The following is a 19699-nucleotide window of genomic DNA, read 5'->3' as shown; positions in this document are numbered from 1 at the left end:
CCGAGGGAATGAACCCAGTAAAGAGGAGCAGTGGATACAGTGTACCTGCGTCCCCATTTTACTTCACAGGTTTATATTCTAGTCTTCTTGAAATAAAACTAATGGTCTCGTTATAATTTAGGATTTAAACCACTAAAAACAAAAAAGTCAAAACAAACTATTGCTTAAACCTTGAATTAAGGTAAAGAATTGGGTTTGTTTTAAAAATCACTCAAATTGCCCTTCTTTAAAACATTAATTCCGTGTATGCACAGTTTCTTTCATCTGGTGTTTCTCTAAATTCCTTTATCCCATCTCTTATCCCACTAGTGATAAAGGAATTTGCTCTTTGGGGAGTTAAATCTTTAATATTGACCTCTAGGTATTACTCGCAGCCCAGTTGTTTTCTGTTTTGTATTACACCTTCATTAGCACTAAATTTTTTATACTAGCTTTTCTAAGATTTTTATTTTAACATGTTTTTAAAAACCTTAAATTACATTCTTCTCATTTATTTGCACTTCTTCTCTCTTCTAATTGTTTCATTGTCCACCCACCAAAGATACATTTACTATCTCTTATTTTTTCATTCATCATATATGCTCATAAATTCTAAATTCAGAGATTCTCAGTTCTCCCTTACAGTTATGGTGTTTTTCTAGTTGTTCTCCTATTACTGTTCAAAATGTTTTTGGAATGTATTGGGATTTTCTTCATTGTTTGAGGTTCTTCAGCATGTTCTTTTATTTTCATGCATCAGAGCAATTCCTACTATATTTGTATGGGATCTCATATAATTTTTTTAATGAGCAAAGTACAATATTGAGCAACATTAAAGATTTTATTATTCCTTATTCTAAAATATAATATTTATTTAACAGTGAGATGAAAATACAGGTTTTATGAAATATAATTCCTGTGTCAAAAAGCTGTTAAGTGCTGCCACTGTTTTGTGACCCCCCTGAATGATGTCTGCTCTCTTTGTATTAAGTCTAATAGTAATTGATCCCAAATAAAATCATGAAATTCCCTTTTATTAGCTTTAGAAATGCATTGATAAGTACCTTGTTTGATGGGATAAAAGCTTCAATCACTGATGCCCCCACCTGAGTGGTTAATTCCAAAATATTATTTGTCTGACGCATTGTTGTCAGTGACAACTGAACAAGAACTTTTAGGAGCAGTTGGCTGTCCAATAATCACAAATTTCAAGGTTATGCAAATGGTGCCAGTTCAGCCCAGCTCTTTTCTCTATTATCATATCAATTGAGTCAGTTCATAGTAGACAAAGCAAGGTTATGGGAACCACCTAGAGCATCATGCACCATTTAACATCAATGCAGCATATAAGAACATCTGCAACTTCAATCTTATTAACAGAGGATAGAATGGAAGGCAATAAACAGCTTTCTTCACCATTTAATTGCAAAATAGTATTTCCTAATGTTTGCATTGTTTATCAACAGGAACTTCATCAATAATTGTATAATTATGGTTGCCTAGATTACATAGGCAACCCTCATGCATCTTGTCATTTATTACAGAGAGGTCTGAATTTAATCTGAATTTGAACACACGATTCAAGACTAATAATATAAGTCCTTTGAAATGTGAGTTGCATGATACAGATATCTTGTGCAGTAAGAGAATGGCAGTTTATGATTCCTCAGTCACTTTGGGGATTAAGTTAACACAGAGAAAAGACTGAAAGGCAGTGAAAAATGAGGGGAAGCCACTAGTTAGATTCAAACATAGACCCATTGAACATGAAAGTAGGTTATGTGCTTTAGAATTAATCACGAGTAATTAGATGTTTGCTTTAGGCCAAAATTGGGCTGAATTAAAACAGAATTGTTATGCTGGGGTCTTCCCCTCAGTTTCTATGCTTAAAGGGAGAAAATGGCAGAAAACCACAAGCATACTGAAAAAAAACTATGGTGGCCAAAGTTAGAAATTGTAAATGCAGAGGAAAGGCTTGATGTATCTGTTCAGTCTTTGCCTTTATTGCTCTTTGAAGCCAGATAACATCACTACTCCTAACCAGCAAAATGTTAGTGTTTGCAGCAAGCGGCCAAGTGCGTTCTTCAGGCTCTGTGGAAGCAGAGTTTCTTTTGACACACAGTGCAAAATAGCCAAGAAAAATGAGAGGAAATAATATAAGTTCAGTAACAGTTATTGGTGTGGTCATTGGGAGTTGTCTCATAATAAAACAGGAGTAGGAAAATGTAAAAAATAAGGGATGCATTTAAAGTAGATGAGGCAAGGGGCTGGTCTGAAAAGTTTGTGTCTTTTAAACATGAAAATCTCATATTTTTACTTAAGTTTATTTTGTATTTAAGGAGAACCTGAGGCCTGTTCATGAAATTGTGTTTGAAACATTTCAATATTTAGAATATTTTCTCCCCCTGATTAGTCTGTATTTATACCTTTAATAATTCTCCATTCATTTTCTAGCAGCAAATTTTTCTTCCCTTCTCAGATTTTTTTTTTTAAGATCACATAAGGAAGAAAAAAAATCTACTATAGTAAGGTACCCACAGATTAGAGGAAGATGTAGTGTTTCTGTCCCCTTTTTTGCTGGTTCTGAGTGTAGTGAACATAGCAGAAGCTTTCTTAACGTGATAGTTGATCTATCATTGCCTCCATCTGAGGGATACCAAGAACTGGTTTGTTGGAGGTAATTGTTTGACCTGTAATTACTTAACATTATGCCTAAAGACTTTTTAAAAAGTAATTACAGCCTCTACTGTAAACTTGAAAAAGTTCTAGCTCTGCAGAATAAGAGTGGATATTTTGTATACATACATACATACATGCATATATATATATATATATATATATATATATGTGCGTCTCACTTAAATACCTCAGGAAAAACATTTTTCTAGGCTGGGGCTTTGCATAAATGGGCAGTACCAATTATGACACATGCACACCTTTCCTTTAAAGAACTTATAGGCAAACATTATTCAGGAGCCTTTTCTAGGAGCTGTTTATCAAAACTGCTATGATAATAACTTTGTCCTAATGAGTCCCAGTCTCTGTTTAGGGAGTAATCGATAAACTGTGAATTAATGTTCCATAATTCACATTACAATGCACATGTAATTATTTGAGATGAGGCAAACCCTATGCATTTAATTTACAACTATAATTAAGTAAACTCATTTGATACTAATTAGGTGAGCCTAAAAGGATCATAGGTTTGTATATTTAATTATCAAAGTACAAGCAGCAACCAGTTTCTGAAAAGCTTTCCTAGCTTGAACTCAACATGATCTTTGCCCACCCACACTACAATTTTATGTTCTTGGACCTTCAGTAAATTAAAATGCATGGTGAATCGTGGAGAATCTACTTGGTGAGTTAGCTTTTTTGGTAATTAGATTTGTAATTCACCATCTGAAAAAACGGCTTGAATATAAAGAAGCTTTATGTCTGATAAATCAGTTCATCAGAAATGAGGGAGAAATTAAGACATTTCCCATTAAACAAAAGCTAAAGGAGTTCATTACTGGTAGACCTGCCCTATAAGAAATCCTTCAGGCTGAAAAGGATGCTGGACAGTAACTCAAAGCCATATAAAGAAATAATGCCAGTAAAGGTAACTACATAGGTAATTGTAATAGCCAGTGTTCTTGTATTTTTTATTTCTAACTCCTCTTTTATTTCATAGATGATTTAAAAGACAAATACATTAAACAATAATTATAAATATATGTTAATGGACATACCTGCATAAAGATATAATTTATAACAACATAAAGGGGGAAAGGAGCAATATAGAAGCAGAGGTTTTGTATGTTGTTGAAGCCAATTTGGTTTCAGTTCAAATTAGATTGTTACATATTGAAAATGTTAATTTTCTTACCCACTAAGAAAATATTTGAGGAATACAGAAGTTTTCTCTGTTTTGTTAAAATAGTATATAAAAATTAGTTTGTCAGAAAATATACCTGTTTGCTAGCTTAGAAGTCTTTTAAATTCTACTGTCAATCACCAAGTATTTACTGCATACCTAATATAATGGGCTTTCTGCTAGGTTTCAATAATTATCTCCATTTCTTCCCACTAAATGTGTAAACATATAATCAAGAAAGAAGCTTTATATGATGTCTCCAGTGACTTCCTAGTCTTGGAATATGCTAGATAAAATGTTATTTCTTAGCTGCATTTATGCTGTGAAGAATGTGAAAGCTTGTGCCCATGACTTTCCCTAAAGGTGTAAAAGACGTTTCTATCTCCAACCTTTAAAACCAAGGTACCTGAATGTAAGGAGTAGAAGGCACCTGTATGATCCAGTATATGTTCCCTTCACTCTTAAAGTATTTAGGGTGTTGCCATTACTATCAGAAATTGTGAACCTTACCCGCAGACACTCAAATTCTAAGCTTTCAGAATGTGCTAACCAGAACGTGAGGGTTTTTCCTTTTCCTTATCAGCAGCCACTATAGTAAAATAGAAGGTAATTGCTGACGCTTATGTTGCTCACATAGAACATTTACTTACATGATCTAAAATAAGATATTAAAATAGATGAGCAAATTGATATCTGGCCTGTGAGGCCGTCGTTGCTTCTTTTATTTCTTTGGGGATACGAGTGCAATTTGTCAGTACATTAAAACAGAGATTTTTTTTTTAATAACAAGGCCCAAGTTTCTTCTGTCCATATGTAAACAATGTCAGGAGTTCACACGCTATACAATTAATGACACCAGCCTTGCTGCACTGACATCTATGCCTGACCAGTTTGTATCTTGTCTCTGGGTCATCTGAGGAAGTATAAATAGTATTGTGGACTATGAACAGGCCAAGTCTAGCAGGTACCATTTACATGGACTAGAGTATAAATAGTATCCTCTGAAGCTGTACTTGTGGTGTTCTTTTTTTTTTTTGCAGTACACAGGCCTCTCACTGTTGTGGCCTCTCCAATTGCTCCGGACACGCAGGGTCAGTGGCCATGGCTCACGGGCCCAGCCGCACTGCAGCACGTGGGATCCTCCTGGACCGGGGCACAAACCCGTGTCCCCTGCATCGGCAGGCGGACTCTCAACCACTGCGCCACCCAGGAAGCCCTGTGGTGTTCTTAAATTGAATTATCTCTCATCTTCTTCCAATCTCAGAAACAAAGATACTGATTTTTATATCGTTTGAATAACTATTTGCTAGTTCAACATAACTAGTAAAGTATAAAGATTTGACACCTAATGGCTTCTGTTCTATCCCCTCGTGGTAACAGTAATTTGGTGGATTCAGAAGAGTAGTAGACATTTAGAATGATACTTTGGAGAGGGGAATGGAAGCACCAACTAGGGATTATTAGTAGGACCAGTTCTGAGAGGAATTAACAGTAATTGGCACAGTATTGGATGACAAACACCAGCCCATTTGGAAACAGGATCTTCATCATTTTTTAATAGGGTTGTGCCATTCTTCTTAATCTACTGATGGATATGAGTGTGATCCTTAAACTATTCCTGCAACTTTTCAAAAATCTGATGCTGCAAATTCTGTTCATAAAGAACAGTGAGGAGTACAACCAAGCTTTAAAAGCAATGTAAAATATTGTAATTGATGGGGCTTCCCTGGTGGCGCAGTGGTTGAGAGTCCGCCTGCCGATGCAGGGGACACAGGTTCATGCCCCGGTCCGGGAAGATCCCACATGCCGCGGAGCGGCTGGGCCCGGGAGCCATGGCTGCTGAGCCTGTGCGTCCGGAGCATGTGCTCCGCAATGGGAGAGGCCACAACAGTGAGAGGCCCATGTACCACAAAAAAAAAAAATATATATATATATATATATATAGAGAGAGAGAGAGAGAGAGAGAGAGAGAGAGAGAGAGAGAGAGAGAGAGAGAGAGAGTAATTGAGAGGTTTTTTTAAACAGGTAATTAACCATACATTTACACCTTTTAATCTACTTTTAAGTGCAAGGGAGATTGGCAAATGACTCAATAAAGAAAAACGTCCTGTTTAAATTGGATAAAATGGTTGTTTACTAGTGTTTATCACTGTACTCCAAGTAGTCAACTGATCTGTTAATCCAGTTTAGTTTACTAGACAATAAATAGTACTCATAACTTTTATCAGTGTTTGTCAGGGGTCCCTCTGAAATGACTCCATACTTTGGGGAACTTTAATCTTATTGTATAGTATAGACTGTTTAAAATTTTTTTTTCTTTCCTCATATACCTATGGCATTACCTTGAGGCATTATCATCCCTGCAAACCAGATTGCACTAAACACCAGTGATATTTCAGCAATGCTTTCTTGCTCTAAGACTTCTAATCCATAATGAGAAAAAAGGAGCCATTGGTCCTCTCATATCTGATGCAATTTTTCATTTGTAAACTAAATAACATTTGCCATTGCCACCATCAACAATTCAAACAGAAATCTTACCAATAGAGAGCCCATGATTAGAAGTAGTGGCATCAATAGCTTAATCTTTAATAATAGAGAACAACTTTGTACATGCATATCCATTTTAAAAATCTTTATTGTTGGGACTTCCCTGGTGGCACAGTGGATAAGAATCTGCCTGCCAGTTCAGGGGACACGGGTTCGAGCCCTGGTCCAGGAAGATCCTGCTTTGCCGCAGAGTAACTAAGCCTGTGTGCCACAACTACTGAGCCTGCGCTCTAGAACCTGCGAGCCACAACTACTGAGCCCGCATGCTGCAACTACTGAAGCTTGCGCACCTAGAGCCCGTGCTCCACAAGAGAAGCCACCTCAATGAGAAGCCCGCGTACCGCAACGAGTAGCTCCCGCTCGCTGCAACTAGAGAAAGCCAGCATGCAACAATGAAGACTCAACGTAGCCAAAAATAAATAAATAAAATTAATTAATTTTTTAAAAAACGGGCTTCCCTGGTGGCATAGTGGTTAAGAATCCGCCAGCCAATGCGGGAGACATGGGTTCGAGCCCTGGTCCAGGAAGATCCCACATGCCGCGGAGCACCTAAGCCCGTGTGCCACAACTGCTGAGCCTGTGCTCTAGAGCCTGCGAGCCACAACTACTGAACCTGCATGGCCACAAATACTGAAGCCCGCACACCTAGAGCCTATGCTCCACAACAAGAGAAGCCACCACAATGAGAAACCCACACACTGAAACAAAGAGTAGCCCCCGCTCACCGCAACTAGAGAAAGCCCACGCACAGCAACAAAGACCCAACGCAACCAAAAATAAATAAATTAATTAATTTATTAAAAAAAAAAACATGCCTTCAGAAGGAGCAGTTTTAAGTAAGACCTGGTCGCCTATACCCAGAAGTCTTATTTTAAGATTAATAATATTCTTGTCCATTTATTCATTAAATGCTTACTACGTGCCAACCTTTGTCCTACGTGCTTTACATGTATTAACTGACTTAATGTTTGCAAAAACTCTATGAGATAATTACAATTTTTGCCCCCATCTTACACATGACAAATTGAGGCATAGAGAGTTTAACTTGGTTATGAGCTAGTAAATCGGAATTTACTAGTAATCGGGAATATGAACCCAAGAGTCTTGTTCATATTCTTAATCACAATGTTATACTGCTTCTGTTCTTTATGGAGTATTAATTTACTTAATTTAGTCAAATTTAGTTATCAGTACAGGGCTTAAAAGGGGAATTTAAATGTCAGTAAACTGTTACATACTGTTCAATCAAAATCTGTTTTTTTCCATTATCACCTTTTTTCTGGAAAAAATGGTGGCAACATTGCTCAAATGGCAGCTTTGGAATTATATTTTACTTCTCTCTCATTCTTTTTGTCCCAAAGTCCTACTTTGCTTTGGGACCCTGGGTAGTTGACAGCCTCCGTGAGCTTCAATGTCTTCATTTATATAATCAGGTCAATAACACCTAACTCATGTGATTGCAGTGAGAATACATGAGATAAAGTATATAGAGCACTTGGTGCAGTACCTGGCTCATAGTAAGTATTTGAATATCGCTTTTTGCTCAGAAACTGCAGTTGCATCCCATTTGCCTCATGTATCAAGTCCAAACATTTGTCGGGCTTTCAAGGCCTCCCTAGAGATGGCTGGACCCCACCCATCTTGCGTTATTTCTGGCCTTACCTGACATTTAAACATCCTTCTTTCTCTATGCCTCCTGGGATATATATCTTTCTTTTCCTCTCCTTTTCACTATCCACATCAAAACCCATCTTTAAGTTCAATCTTCTCCATGAAACTATCACCAGTTAATTAAACTCACATTGTTCCTTTCCTCCTTTGAGCTCCTGTTGGAGCTATAAATATTACATTGTTAATATTTCACAAATTCTTCCACATATGCTAGATTTCTCTTTCCAACTAGATTCTTAAGTTCCTTGAGAAGACAGACCATGTCTTAATAATTCTCCTTTATCTGCTTCCAAAGGATCTAGCAGAAAATTAAGAGCTCATAGTGAGTGTTCAACAAGTACTTATTGCCTGATTGAAGATAATAAGCTCCTGGGCTTCCCTGGTGGAGCAATGGTTAAGAATCCACCTGCCAGTGCAGGGGACACAGGTTTGAGCCCTGGTCCGGGAAGATCCCACACGCCACGGAGCAACTAAGCCTGTGTGCCACAACTACTGAGCCTGCACTCTAGAGCCCGCGAGCCACAACTGCTGAGCCTGTGTGCTGCAACTACTGAAGCCGCACGCATAGGGGCTGTGCTCTGCAACAAGAGAAGCCATCACAATGAGAAGCCCGCACCCGCAACAAAGAGTAGCCCCCGCTCACCGCAACTAGAGAAAGCCTGCGTGCAGCAGCAAAGACCCAGTGCAGCCAAAAATAAAATAAATTAAATTAAATTAAATTTTAAAAAAGATAATAAGCTCCTAAAAACACCTTATAGAATTGTATAGGGCTTTATATTTGACAGGGTGCTTTTATTAATATTTATGCTTAATCCATATAATAGTCACTGAAAATAGCTAAAGCAAGAATTATCATCATTTTCTGAGCAGCAAAACAGAGTTTAAGTTACACTGTGACTTGCATAAGGTCTCTTGGTAAGTAGCATCTTAGACTCCATTCCCAACTCCCACCATTCAGTCCATTCTCTATAAGGCTGCCAGAACAATCTCTTTTGAAAATGGGATCGTGTCACTCCTCTCTTTGAAACCTTCCAGTGGTTTCCCTTTTTATTAAATAGAATGAAATTCTACCAGCTCTTCCCCCCGACACCCCACCCACACACACACACACAAATTTGATCTCCACATACTCACTGTACTCTAGTTACAGTGGCCTTCTTAACCTTGAACAGGCCTAGCTCACAAAGCTTGTTGCTAGCCCAGGTCCTCTGCACTTGAATATTCCACCCCTGGATCTTCACATGGCTGGCTCCTTCTTGCTATTGAAGTCTCAATTCAAACATCACCTCCTCAGTGAGGAAGTAACACCCATCTAAATTAACCCTCCTCCCCAGTCATACTTTATCATCTGTTTTATTTCCTTCATGGCATTTATTGTTATCTCAAATTATCTTCTTCATTTTTGTATTAGTTATATATTATCTATCCTCACTAGAATGTAGATCCTGTGAGAGCAGGGTTTTTGTTTGTCCTATTCACATCTGTATTCTCCTTCCCTGACAGAGGTCCTGACACATGATAAGCTCTTAATAAGTATTTGTTGAATAAAGTAGCTGAACAAAAACCAGACTCAAACTGTGGGTCTTTTGAGTCCTAATCCGGTTTACTTGCCATCATTCCATTTATTCTGCCTTTCATGAAAGCACTTATACTTTTGGAACTACAATAAGAACTGATGTTCAGAATAATGACATTAACATGTGCTGTAGGATTCTCTATTATCAAAGAAAATTTTCATTGAGTTCAATAAACTAATTAAAGCAAGGATGTCATGGTATGTTATTATATTAGTACATTTAGAAAGATTTCCAACTAAAAAGACTTTCTGCTTTTTCTTTAGTTAACCAGAAAATTAAATTAACCCAGAGCTCTTCATTTCCCCCAAAAGTCCTTGTTAATTAGGATTGTTCTATAAATCTCTATTATTAGCAGAATTTGTCATCTGTTTCATTATCCTGTTTATTAGGGCAGTCTGAGCAGGGTGTCTTTGCTCATATCCTGATATGTGTATCCAATGAAAAGAAAAAGCATTTCCTGGATTCTCTTTTTTTTCCCTATTCTGTGACACAGGCATATTTCATGCTGTTTGCATAACAACTTAATTTCCTTGTGTCAGTTCCCAGTATAAAGTAGGAATGATATTCTTAACTTGGCTATTAAGTAAAATAATTAAATTTAGAGTCTACTTAAAATAAAAGCATTAGTGCTTTGAAACATTGTTTGTGATAACAGAAGATTGAAAACAACCTAAAAGTTCATCAATAAAGGACTACTTAAGTAAATTATAGTATATCCATACAGTGGACTATTACACAGTCATGAAAAACAATGACATTCTCTGTTTACCAATATAAAAAGATCTCCAAATGAAAAAACATCGTCCAGAACAGCATGCAGAACAGCAGTATGATACTTTTTTTGTTGTTTAAAATAAAAAGGAGAAAAGTAAGAATGTTTTGCTTATATGTGCATAGAGAAATTGTGAAAGGATATACAGGAAAGCAATAGCAGTAATAACCAGATTGAAAAATAGTGGGACTAGAAACTGAATGAATGGGAGAGATAAGAGAAGGGTGGTTGTACCATATATTTTCACATATTTATATTTGGGGACTATAGTTATGCATTACCTGTAGTAAAAGTTAAAAGGTTAAATTTTTTTAAAAAACAAGCACAGCTAAAAGCAGTATGTGGTTCTGGACTGCATCCTGTACTGGATGAAAAAAATTGCTATAAAAGACATTAGGACAATTAACAAAATTGGAATATGGAGTACAGATTAGATGAAATAACAATATTAAGTTTTTAAATTTGTCAACTATACGATGGTTACCTAAACGAATATGTTTGTTCTTAGGAAATACACCAAATTAAATAAATTATTAAGGAGTAAAGGACATGATATATGCAACTTAAGCTCAAATGGCTTGAAAGAATAAATATGTATGTATATACAGGAGGACTGATAAATTATGGCAAAATGAAAAACTGGTAAATCTGGATAAACGTTATATGGGAATTCTCTGTATTTTTCTTTAAACTTTTCTGCTTGTTTAAAATTATCCCCCCAAAAAAAGGTTAATAAAAAACAAGCAGGGCTTCCCTGGTAGCTCAGTGGTTAAGAATCCGCCTGCCAATGCGGGGGATATGGGTTCAAGCCCTGTTCCAGGAAGATCCCTCATGCTGCGGAGCAACTAAGCCCGTGCACCACAACGACTGAGCCTGCGCTCTAGAGCCTGCGAGCCACAACTCCTGAGCCCGCGCGCCTGGACCCCGTGCTCTGCAACAAGAGAAGCCACTTCAATGAGAAGCTTGTGCACCGCAATGAAGAGTAGCCCCCGCTTGCCACAACTAGAGAAAGCCCACACACAGCAACAAAGACCCAATGCAGCCAAAAATAAATAAATTAAAAAAAGAAAAAAGAAGCAAACAAAAACATTAATACCCTGGAAATACCTCATTATAAGAAATCAAGGTGCAGGAGCCACTTTTCAGAATCTTAGGAGTTCTGGGGGTTTTTTTTTTTTGTGGTACACGGACTTCTCACTGTTGTGGCCTCTCCCATTGCGGAGCACAGGCTCTGGACGCGCAGGCTCAGCGGCCATGGCTTACGGGCCCAGCCACTCCACGGCATGTGGGATCTTCCCGGACCGGGGCACGAACCCGTGTCCCCTGCATTGGCAGGCGGACTCTCAACCACTGCGCCACCAGGGAAGCCCAGGAGTTCTGGCTTTTAAACGGTCCTACTTGTCACTTTCTGGTGAAGTTTTTGCCATCAGTTTTCTGTTTTTTTCCATGGCTGGTAATGCTCATCAGAGGCAGTGGTAGAGGTGGTGACTACAGTCTACCTTGAGGCTGAAAAACACTTGGCTATCTGCTTCTCATCCTGCTTTGTATCTTCTTCAGTTATATCTTCACTACAATTTAGAGGTGACATCAGTAAGACAGTGACAACACATGGCACTTTAATATACCTTGAACAGAATTTCCTAAGGATATTAATTATCTTGACTCTGTGTGTGTGTACAGTACTAAAATATATAGTTAATTTGGTAGCAGTAAAGCTACCGGAACATTTAGTCTAATTGTTTGGCATTGAATGAGTGGATTTTTTATTATTATTTTTCAGTTAGATATTGTGGCATTTGTATGAACTAACCATCTCTACTATAAACGACTTAACATTATAGTTGATTCTAGCCAGACTGGCCTCTTAAGAGACTGGGTAGTAAGGCTTATGTCACAGTAGAGTGAAGAGTGAATTACCTGTTTGTATAAACTGTCCAGAGACTGTTTGATTTTTATTATTTTGTACTTTAAGTACATTAAATTTCATTGTTCTGAGTGAAGATGCCGTGAGGGTCTTATCCAATAAATGACACTAAGCAAATCTGTTATCAGCTGAATTGTTAGTGTTTGTTTCCTGTCTGCTTGGGGAAACTCATGATTTTGTGCTGTTGTAGAAGTCTGGAAAATAGGAATAATAATTATTCCCAATCCTTTTCCTTCTCACTTTATAAAGAATTTGGGAAGAGACAATGGCACTTACTTATCTTAAGCTCTTGAGTAGAAGTACTTGATCAGAACTAAGTGTCATTTTTCTATAACTAAGGCAAAAAGCTATTTTTGCTACTTGTTCCCACAGCTACTCCAGTCCCATTTCACACCCAAGAAAACAAGATCCCAGTAACAGTGATGTGAGTGTCTTGGGCCTCATTGGCTGAATAATGCCCATGCCTATAAGTGTGTCTTAAGATTTAGTTAGGTACTTTGTATGTTCATACAATAAATTGACTAGAAGGCTATGGAATGGGTCATGCTGGTGAATACCATTTACTTAGTTTGTGGGAGTTTTTTTAATAACTCTGTAAACCAGCTTAGATCATTGTATTTCAAAATAAGAATGTACCAAAAATATAAGTGAACTTGAATATTATTGAACTTTGTTTAATCCCTTTTCAATGATTTGGAACACCATTCAAGATCTTGCAAATTTTCAGCATTATTATTTTGAAAGAAGTTCTCATAATATAGCTCTCTAGATGCAAAAGATAATAGAGCCTGGACTGTGTACCAATTTATGACAGCTCTTTTTACATTCTTAATATTCTTATATACTTATTTGAATTAATAAGTACAAAAAGTGGAAAATATTTCTACTTCATGTTTCAGGAAATTGAACTTCATATGACACCTAAGGGTAAAGGATTTCAAGGATCTACACATATATCCAGAAAAAAGTGTAGTAAAGCTGCATTCATTTAGAATTTTTGCTAATTTAAACAAAAAGTCATGATTCTTAAGAACAAAATTCAGATAAACTCTTCCATTGTGAATTAGGTTTTATTCATAAATAAAGATTTATCCAATCAAAAGTCAGTAACTTTTTTAAACAAAGAACTCAAGGAATTATATCTAATTGCAGCTTACTTATCATTTATATGTGATTATTTTAATCTGTAATCCAGGAATTAATTCTTATATTACCTAAAATGTTTTATAGATGTGTTATATTATTACATAATATAACCTTATTATAAATGGTAATGGTGTCATTAACTTAGCTCATTTTACTTGTTTAATGCCTGTTTGTTCTTAGTTTATAGTTGTTAATTCCCTTTATAGTATGACTTGTACTTGGAAGTAATAAAATCAGATTTCTTTATAAATATTTATGGTACAGACCTTTCCCTAAACCAGACTGTAGCCCTTTCCTTTCCTAATTATTTCTAATAAAGTCTGCTTATATCTTTTTTTTTTTTTTTTTTTTGGCCTGCGTAGCAGTCTGTACTGCATACTCCCTAGAAAATCTAATCCTGGATGTTTATGCCTTAACTTCCAATTAATCAAAATCTTGTCAACTTCATGTAGGTCTGGTGTTACAAAGTGTGGAAAGGTAGTACTTAAAGAGTTTAAACAGGTACTTCTAATATGGAATCTTCTTAGCATCTACAGTCAAAAGACATCACTAAGTGAATGAGTCCTCTTCTTGAATATCAATCTTTCCAGGAGGATCTTTTTTTCATTATCATCACTTTGTTTATCTCTTGTTGAAAGTATCCATTAGTAGCAGGTAGCAAAAGGCAAACAGAACATGCTTTTTGAGAGTCTTAGGTTCTTTATTAAGACCTTAAAATTTCAAGATTTCCTTTTCTCTCCTTCTTGATCTTAGATGAGATTGAAGTTTATAGCGCTTTGGCCACATTTGTCCCCATAAAGGATGCAAATTTGTAGTTTCAGAAGTTCCAGACACCAATGAAAAGCACTATTCAGTCTTTTACAAATGTCCTCTAGGCCAAATTTCATCACAGATACAGTAGTCTCCCTTACCTGCAGGGGTTCGTTCCAAAACCCCCATTGGGTTCCTGACACTGTGGATAGTACCAGACCCTATATATACTATGTTGTTTTTCTTCTGTACATACATACCTATGATAAAGTTTAATTTATAAATTAGGCATAATAAGAGATTAACAACAATGAATAATAATAAAATATAACAATTACAATAATATACTGTAATAAAAATTATGTGATGGGAATTGCCTGGCGGTCCAGTGGTTAGGACTCCACGCTTCCACCGCAGGGGACCAGGTTTCCATCCCTGGTTGGGGAAATAAGAACCTGCATACCACGCGGCATGGCCAAAAAAAAAAAAAATTTGTGAATGTGGTCTCTGTCTCTCAAATTATCTTATTGTACTGTACTCACCCTTATGATGATGATAGGATATGATACAATGCCTGTGTGATGAAATGAGGTGAGGTGAATGACACAGATATTGTGATGTATCATTAGGCTAACATTGACCTTCTGATGATAACGTCAGAAGGAGAATCATCAAGCCATGATGATGTCGATGGTTGGATATCAGCAGCAGATGATGTCCATGGTTGGGCATCCTCAATAGCTGAAGGGTTTTCGTTTGTGTTTGTTTATTTGTTTCACTGAAACCTTTTGGAAGAACATTGTAATTGGAAGTTGTCTCTTTTTAACTCATCAGTGTTTTGCTACAGAGGTTGAATCCTTCAGTGATTATAAGGGTGACTTTAATGCTGCATTCCATCCAAGGATCTTATTCCCTAATTTTGTCCTTTAAAGTCTGTGCAATTGGAAACACTTCAGCAAATTTTGGTAATGTCCGAGTTGCTGGTTCTACTCCACTTTCTTCTTCATCATCTTTCTCTTCCTCTGTAAATGACTCAACAAGTTCTTCCACTTTCTCATTTGTTAACATTTCTCCATGGTCTTTGATGTGTTCTTCTTCATCAAGCATGTTGGCAAATCCTTCTTACTGTGTGAATGATTTTCCTAACTTCTCCACTGATCCCCAGGAAGCCTTTAAAATCATTCATGACTGCAGGCCTTTACAATTTCTGGTTTTAATTCATCCACTGCAGCTTTGATGAATGTTATTGTGTCAGTAATAATGAATGATTTCTAGCACTGCATTGTGTCCAGATTAGAGTCTGCATCAATTGCTGATCAAATATGATCAAATACAGGGTGGGTGTATGTGACCTGGACAAACTGAATGATGTCCTTGTAAAAGGGGTGAAGCAGTGAAGTTGTATTTGGAGATAAAATTCCAACCTCAACATTTTCACGTTTGTAACAATTCAGGATGACCAGGTACGTTATCTGTTACTAATAGAACTTCAAATTCCACCCTTTCTTCTTCCAAATATTTTTTCACTTCTGGGATGAAGCATTGGTGGAAGCATCCCATAAATGAGATAACTGTCACCCATGCTTTCTGATAATTTTTGGGTTTGTTTTTGAGAGCACATGGGTTCTTCACCCTGAACACTACGCCTGGCTTTATCATATGCCCTGCAGTGTTGCCACATAGTACCAACGTTCATCTGTCCTTCCATGTTTTATGCCCTGGTGCCTCCTTTGCACTTTTATGAATGTAGCTTCTATTGGCCATCTTCTTCCAGAAGAGCCCAGTTTCATCACCACTGAAGACTTGCTTTGGATGGTATGCTATCTCCTTAATCAACTCCTTCAACACTGCCAGAAATGTGGCAGTAGCTTCTTCATCAGCAGACACAGCCTCTCCAATAATTTTTATATTTTTCAGTCCAGATCTTTTACTGAATCTGTAACCATCCTTTACTCACAGTAAATGGCTTGGCTGTCACTTGTTTCAGGGGATCCCTGGCTGAAGTGTTCCTATAGGCTCAGTGTTTTCTGGCGCAGCACGTTGCCGTCAATAGGAATAAATCTTCTGTTCATGTCCTCCACCCCAAAACTTAATGCCTTTTCCATCTTAGTTAAGCACTTGTCACTCTGGCCATAACTTTTGCAGTTTAAGGTGCAACATCAAATCTAACACAAATTTCTTTTTCCTTCTTCACAATTTCACAGATAGAAGCTTCGTTCTTACTGTAGATCTATCTTAGCAACCTCAACATATAATATTTTTTTCTTTCCTCATTAAGTCAGGAACTTGCACCTTTTCACTTAAAGGAAGCACTTTATGGCCTCTCTTTGGCATATCCAAATCTCCAGCATCACTACTCTTGTGCTTTGGGACCATTAGTAAGTAAAATAAAGGTTACTTGAACACAAGCACTGCAGTACAGTGACAGTCAATCTGATAACCAAGGCGGCTACTTGAGTGACTTACAGGCGGCATACGTAGGGATGATTCATATCCAGGGCAGGATGGATTGGGACGGTATTCAGAATGGTGTGGAACTTAAAACTTATGAATTGTTTATTTCTGGAGTTTTCCACATAATATTTTCAGACTTTAGCTGACCGCGGGTAACTGAAACCGCAAAAAGCAAAACTGGATAACGGAGACTACTGTAATGCCATTCCACTGTCATGTGCCAAGTTTAAAGTAGTGTATTAGGTTACTCTGTAGTCAAAAGAACCAAGTCCAGACTGCTGTAAGAGAAGAGCTCATTGCACTGTCCATTTTGTTCTGCCCATGCATTCAGTGGTAGCTTTCCCTTTTGTTATTTGACTGATAGTTTGGAGGAAATAGTGACTCCGTTGTAAAAAGTAACCAGATTAAGTTATCCGTAATAAGCCAACTAATATCAGTAATCCTTGACATTGGCATCAAGTATTATTCAGAATAGTGGTTATATATTTTTTTGTGCCATTGTGATTTTCTATAGAGGAACACTCAAGACTCATTATTTGTAGTTTTTAAATTTACAGCTCTTTAACTATATCCAAGATTTCATTGCCAGGAATGTAGCCAGGCTTGATGCTTTATTAGAGATCCATGATCTAGTACTTAATACTTCCTTTAGCTCATAGTTTCTGTTCAAGTATTTTTACTGTCCAAAAAGGTACTGCTACCATTTACAGTTGTTCCTCAAAAATGTGAACTACCTAAGTATAACTCTTAACAAAACACATACAACATCTGTATGCTGAAAATACCAAAAAGCATTGCTTACAGATGGCTTTTCACCTTGGTTCCCAAGTGCTCTTGTACAGAATATGGGCTTCATGTTCTGTCTCTCTCTTTGGCTGATGTAGGAGCTTCAAGCTTTCCTGGGTGAGTTTGTATATTGAGTGTTTACAAAGAGAAGTCAGTCTGCCTTTCTTTGGCTCTAATTGCAGAAAGTGAAGTCACCGCTTTTGCTGTCTTGGATCAAGACCAGAAAGAAATTGTTGATACCAATGGAGCTGGAGATGCATTTGTTGGAGGTACGGACTCATTTATTTCATACTTACTTACAAGTTAAACATTTCCTTTAACCCTGTCTCTGCCACATAGCCAAGATTTATGAATATAGTAACTTTTAATTTCTGCTTTTAAATAACTAATTCCTGATGTTTTTTCTATATGCTACTATCATTGTGTTATGAGGGTATATTACTACAGGAAAATATGTATTTTGGGCTTAAAGATAATTTACTGTTACGCTATATCCCAGTCATTTTCACAAGATTAATTGTGTCTGTCAGAATATTGCATAAACAAGCTGCATCAAGACAGTACATAGTATATTCATAGCCCTTCAGGCTTAAATGTTAACAAATTGTTGTTCTTTAAAACACATTGTGAATATTAATAGTACGCTAATAGCTAAGGATGATGTCTTTGGATTATATCCTTTACACAATAGTTGGATGTTTATTGTACCAGGAAGGGTTAAATTTTTGTCTCATTAAGGTTCAATAAGAACTGGCACAGTTTATAAAAACTAAATCATTTTTGGAGTGAGTAGTCAAAAATAAGATCAAGACAATTGGAAGAGTTTTGGCTTGATAACTTAGATTGATCTAAAATCGGATTCAAAAGTTCTTTTCATATGTCTGAACTCCTTCTAGCCAAGTGTAGTTAAGCTAGGTTAAGATCTCTAGAAAGCTTTAGACTCCTGAGTGATAGCCCAGAAGAGTCCCTCCTGACCTTTATTTCTCATAACATCAAGCGAGACAAGGAAGAAAAGGCGAATGGAGCTGACCCTTGTCTTCCTTTCCTTGGAAGATAAGTTGAATTATGGGAAACTTATTTAAGGTTGTATAATGGTTTGAACTTAATGTTACTTAAAATATTTATATTCTTTTAATGTTCACTAGCATAAATTTTTCATGTTTCCTTCTTTGAAACTTTTCATGCCTAGTCTTAAATGAGCTGTTTACCATTAGACTGGTAGCATGCCCCATGCCATCTTTTTTTGGAAAGAGTACATACAACAAATAATGTTCTACTTTACTGTCACGCACGTATCTTTTATTCCTTTGCTCTGAAAGGCTTCATCACTGATTATTTTGCAGCTGTTTTTCCTATTCCATACCGCTTCAGAGCTGTAAACCCATGTAGCCTAAAAATACCTTATGCAGAATTGGGCCAAATTCTGTAATACATTAAGGAGACACTATTGATTTCCTGTTTAGAAATTGGTTAAACTAGGAATCTAGTACAGAAACTTTTAAATTTATAACGTGTGTGTGTGTTATTTAAGCACTTTAAAATACTTAAAACAGTAAGTATTCTCTTTCTTTGCTATTTAGTTGGGTACATCCTGAGGCTGTCATAGATACGATGGTGACCTAATTAGGCACTGCTCCTGGGCCTGAGGCCTGGGGCTTCCTGGCCTTGCAACAACAGATTCCTTTATAGACCCCTAACTACCTATAATGCTTCCACTACGAGGTAGGAATATATATACTTTTTGAGGAAGAGGGAAGTCATTCTTAGGATACTAAAATAGGAACAGCTAGCTAGCCATTTGTATTACAGTTAGAGTGATAAATGAACTATATCATCAAAGCCCTTGGACTCTTTGTTACAGGATTTTCGGCCTCTTTCTTATCTCACTCTGGTTACCCAGACTCATTTATATACTTATTCTTGGGGTACAGTGAGGTAAGTAAAAAGGAAAGAGTGTGGAACAGCGATCTGCGAACCTTTTTTCCTAAAGGGCCAGACAGTGAATACGTTAGGCTTTGCAAGCCGTATACTGCATATTCTTCTTGTTTTCTTGCTTGCTTTTTGTTTTGTCTTTGGTTTTTTGCAGTACTCTAAAAATGTAAAAACCTTTCTTCGCTCTCCAGCTGTACAAAAACAGAGCATGGGCTGGATTTGGCTCTCAGGCTATGGTTTGCCAACCCCTTTTGTAATATGTTGGCAGCCTCCTCACTTTATTCACTTTCATCATACCC

General features: G+C 37.0%; 1 protein-coding gene across 10 annotated transcripts in view; it reads left to right on the top strand.

The window, feature by feature from the left end:
- Window positions 1-19699, top strand: part of ADK (adenosine kinase) — a 486210-nt gene that overhangs the window by 436974 nt on the left and 29537 nt on the right. For all 10 annotated transcript variants that reach the window (XM_067710464.1, XM_067710462.1, XM_067710466.1 and 7 more), the window contains one exon: window positions 17651-17737. In XM_067710464.1, coding sequence (XP_067566565.1) covers window positions 17651-17737 — 87 coding nt within the window. The remainder of the gene's footprint in view (window positions 1-17650; window positions 17738-19699) is intronic.

This window comes from Pseudorca crassidens, chromosome 16 (assembly GCF_039906515.1).
Source record: "Pseudorca crassidens isolate mPseCra1 chromosome 16, mPseCra1.hap1, whole genome shotgun sequence".
NCBI lineage: Eukaryota > Metazoa > Chordata > Mammalia > Artiodactyla > Delphinidae > Pseudorca > Pseudorca crassidens.
This window is presented reverse-complemented; position numbering and strand designations above follow the sequence as displayed.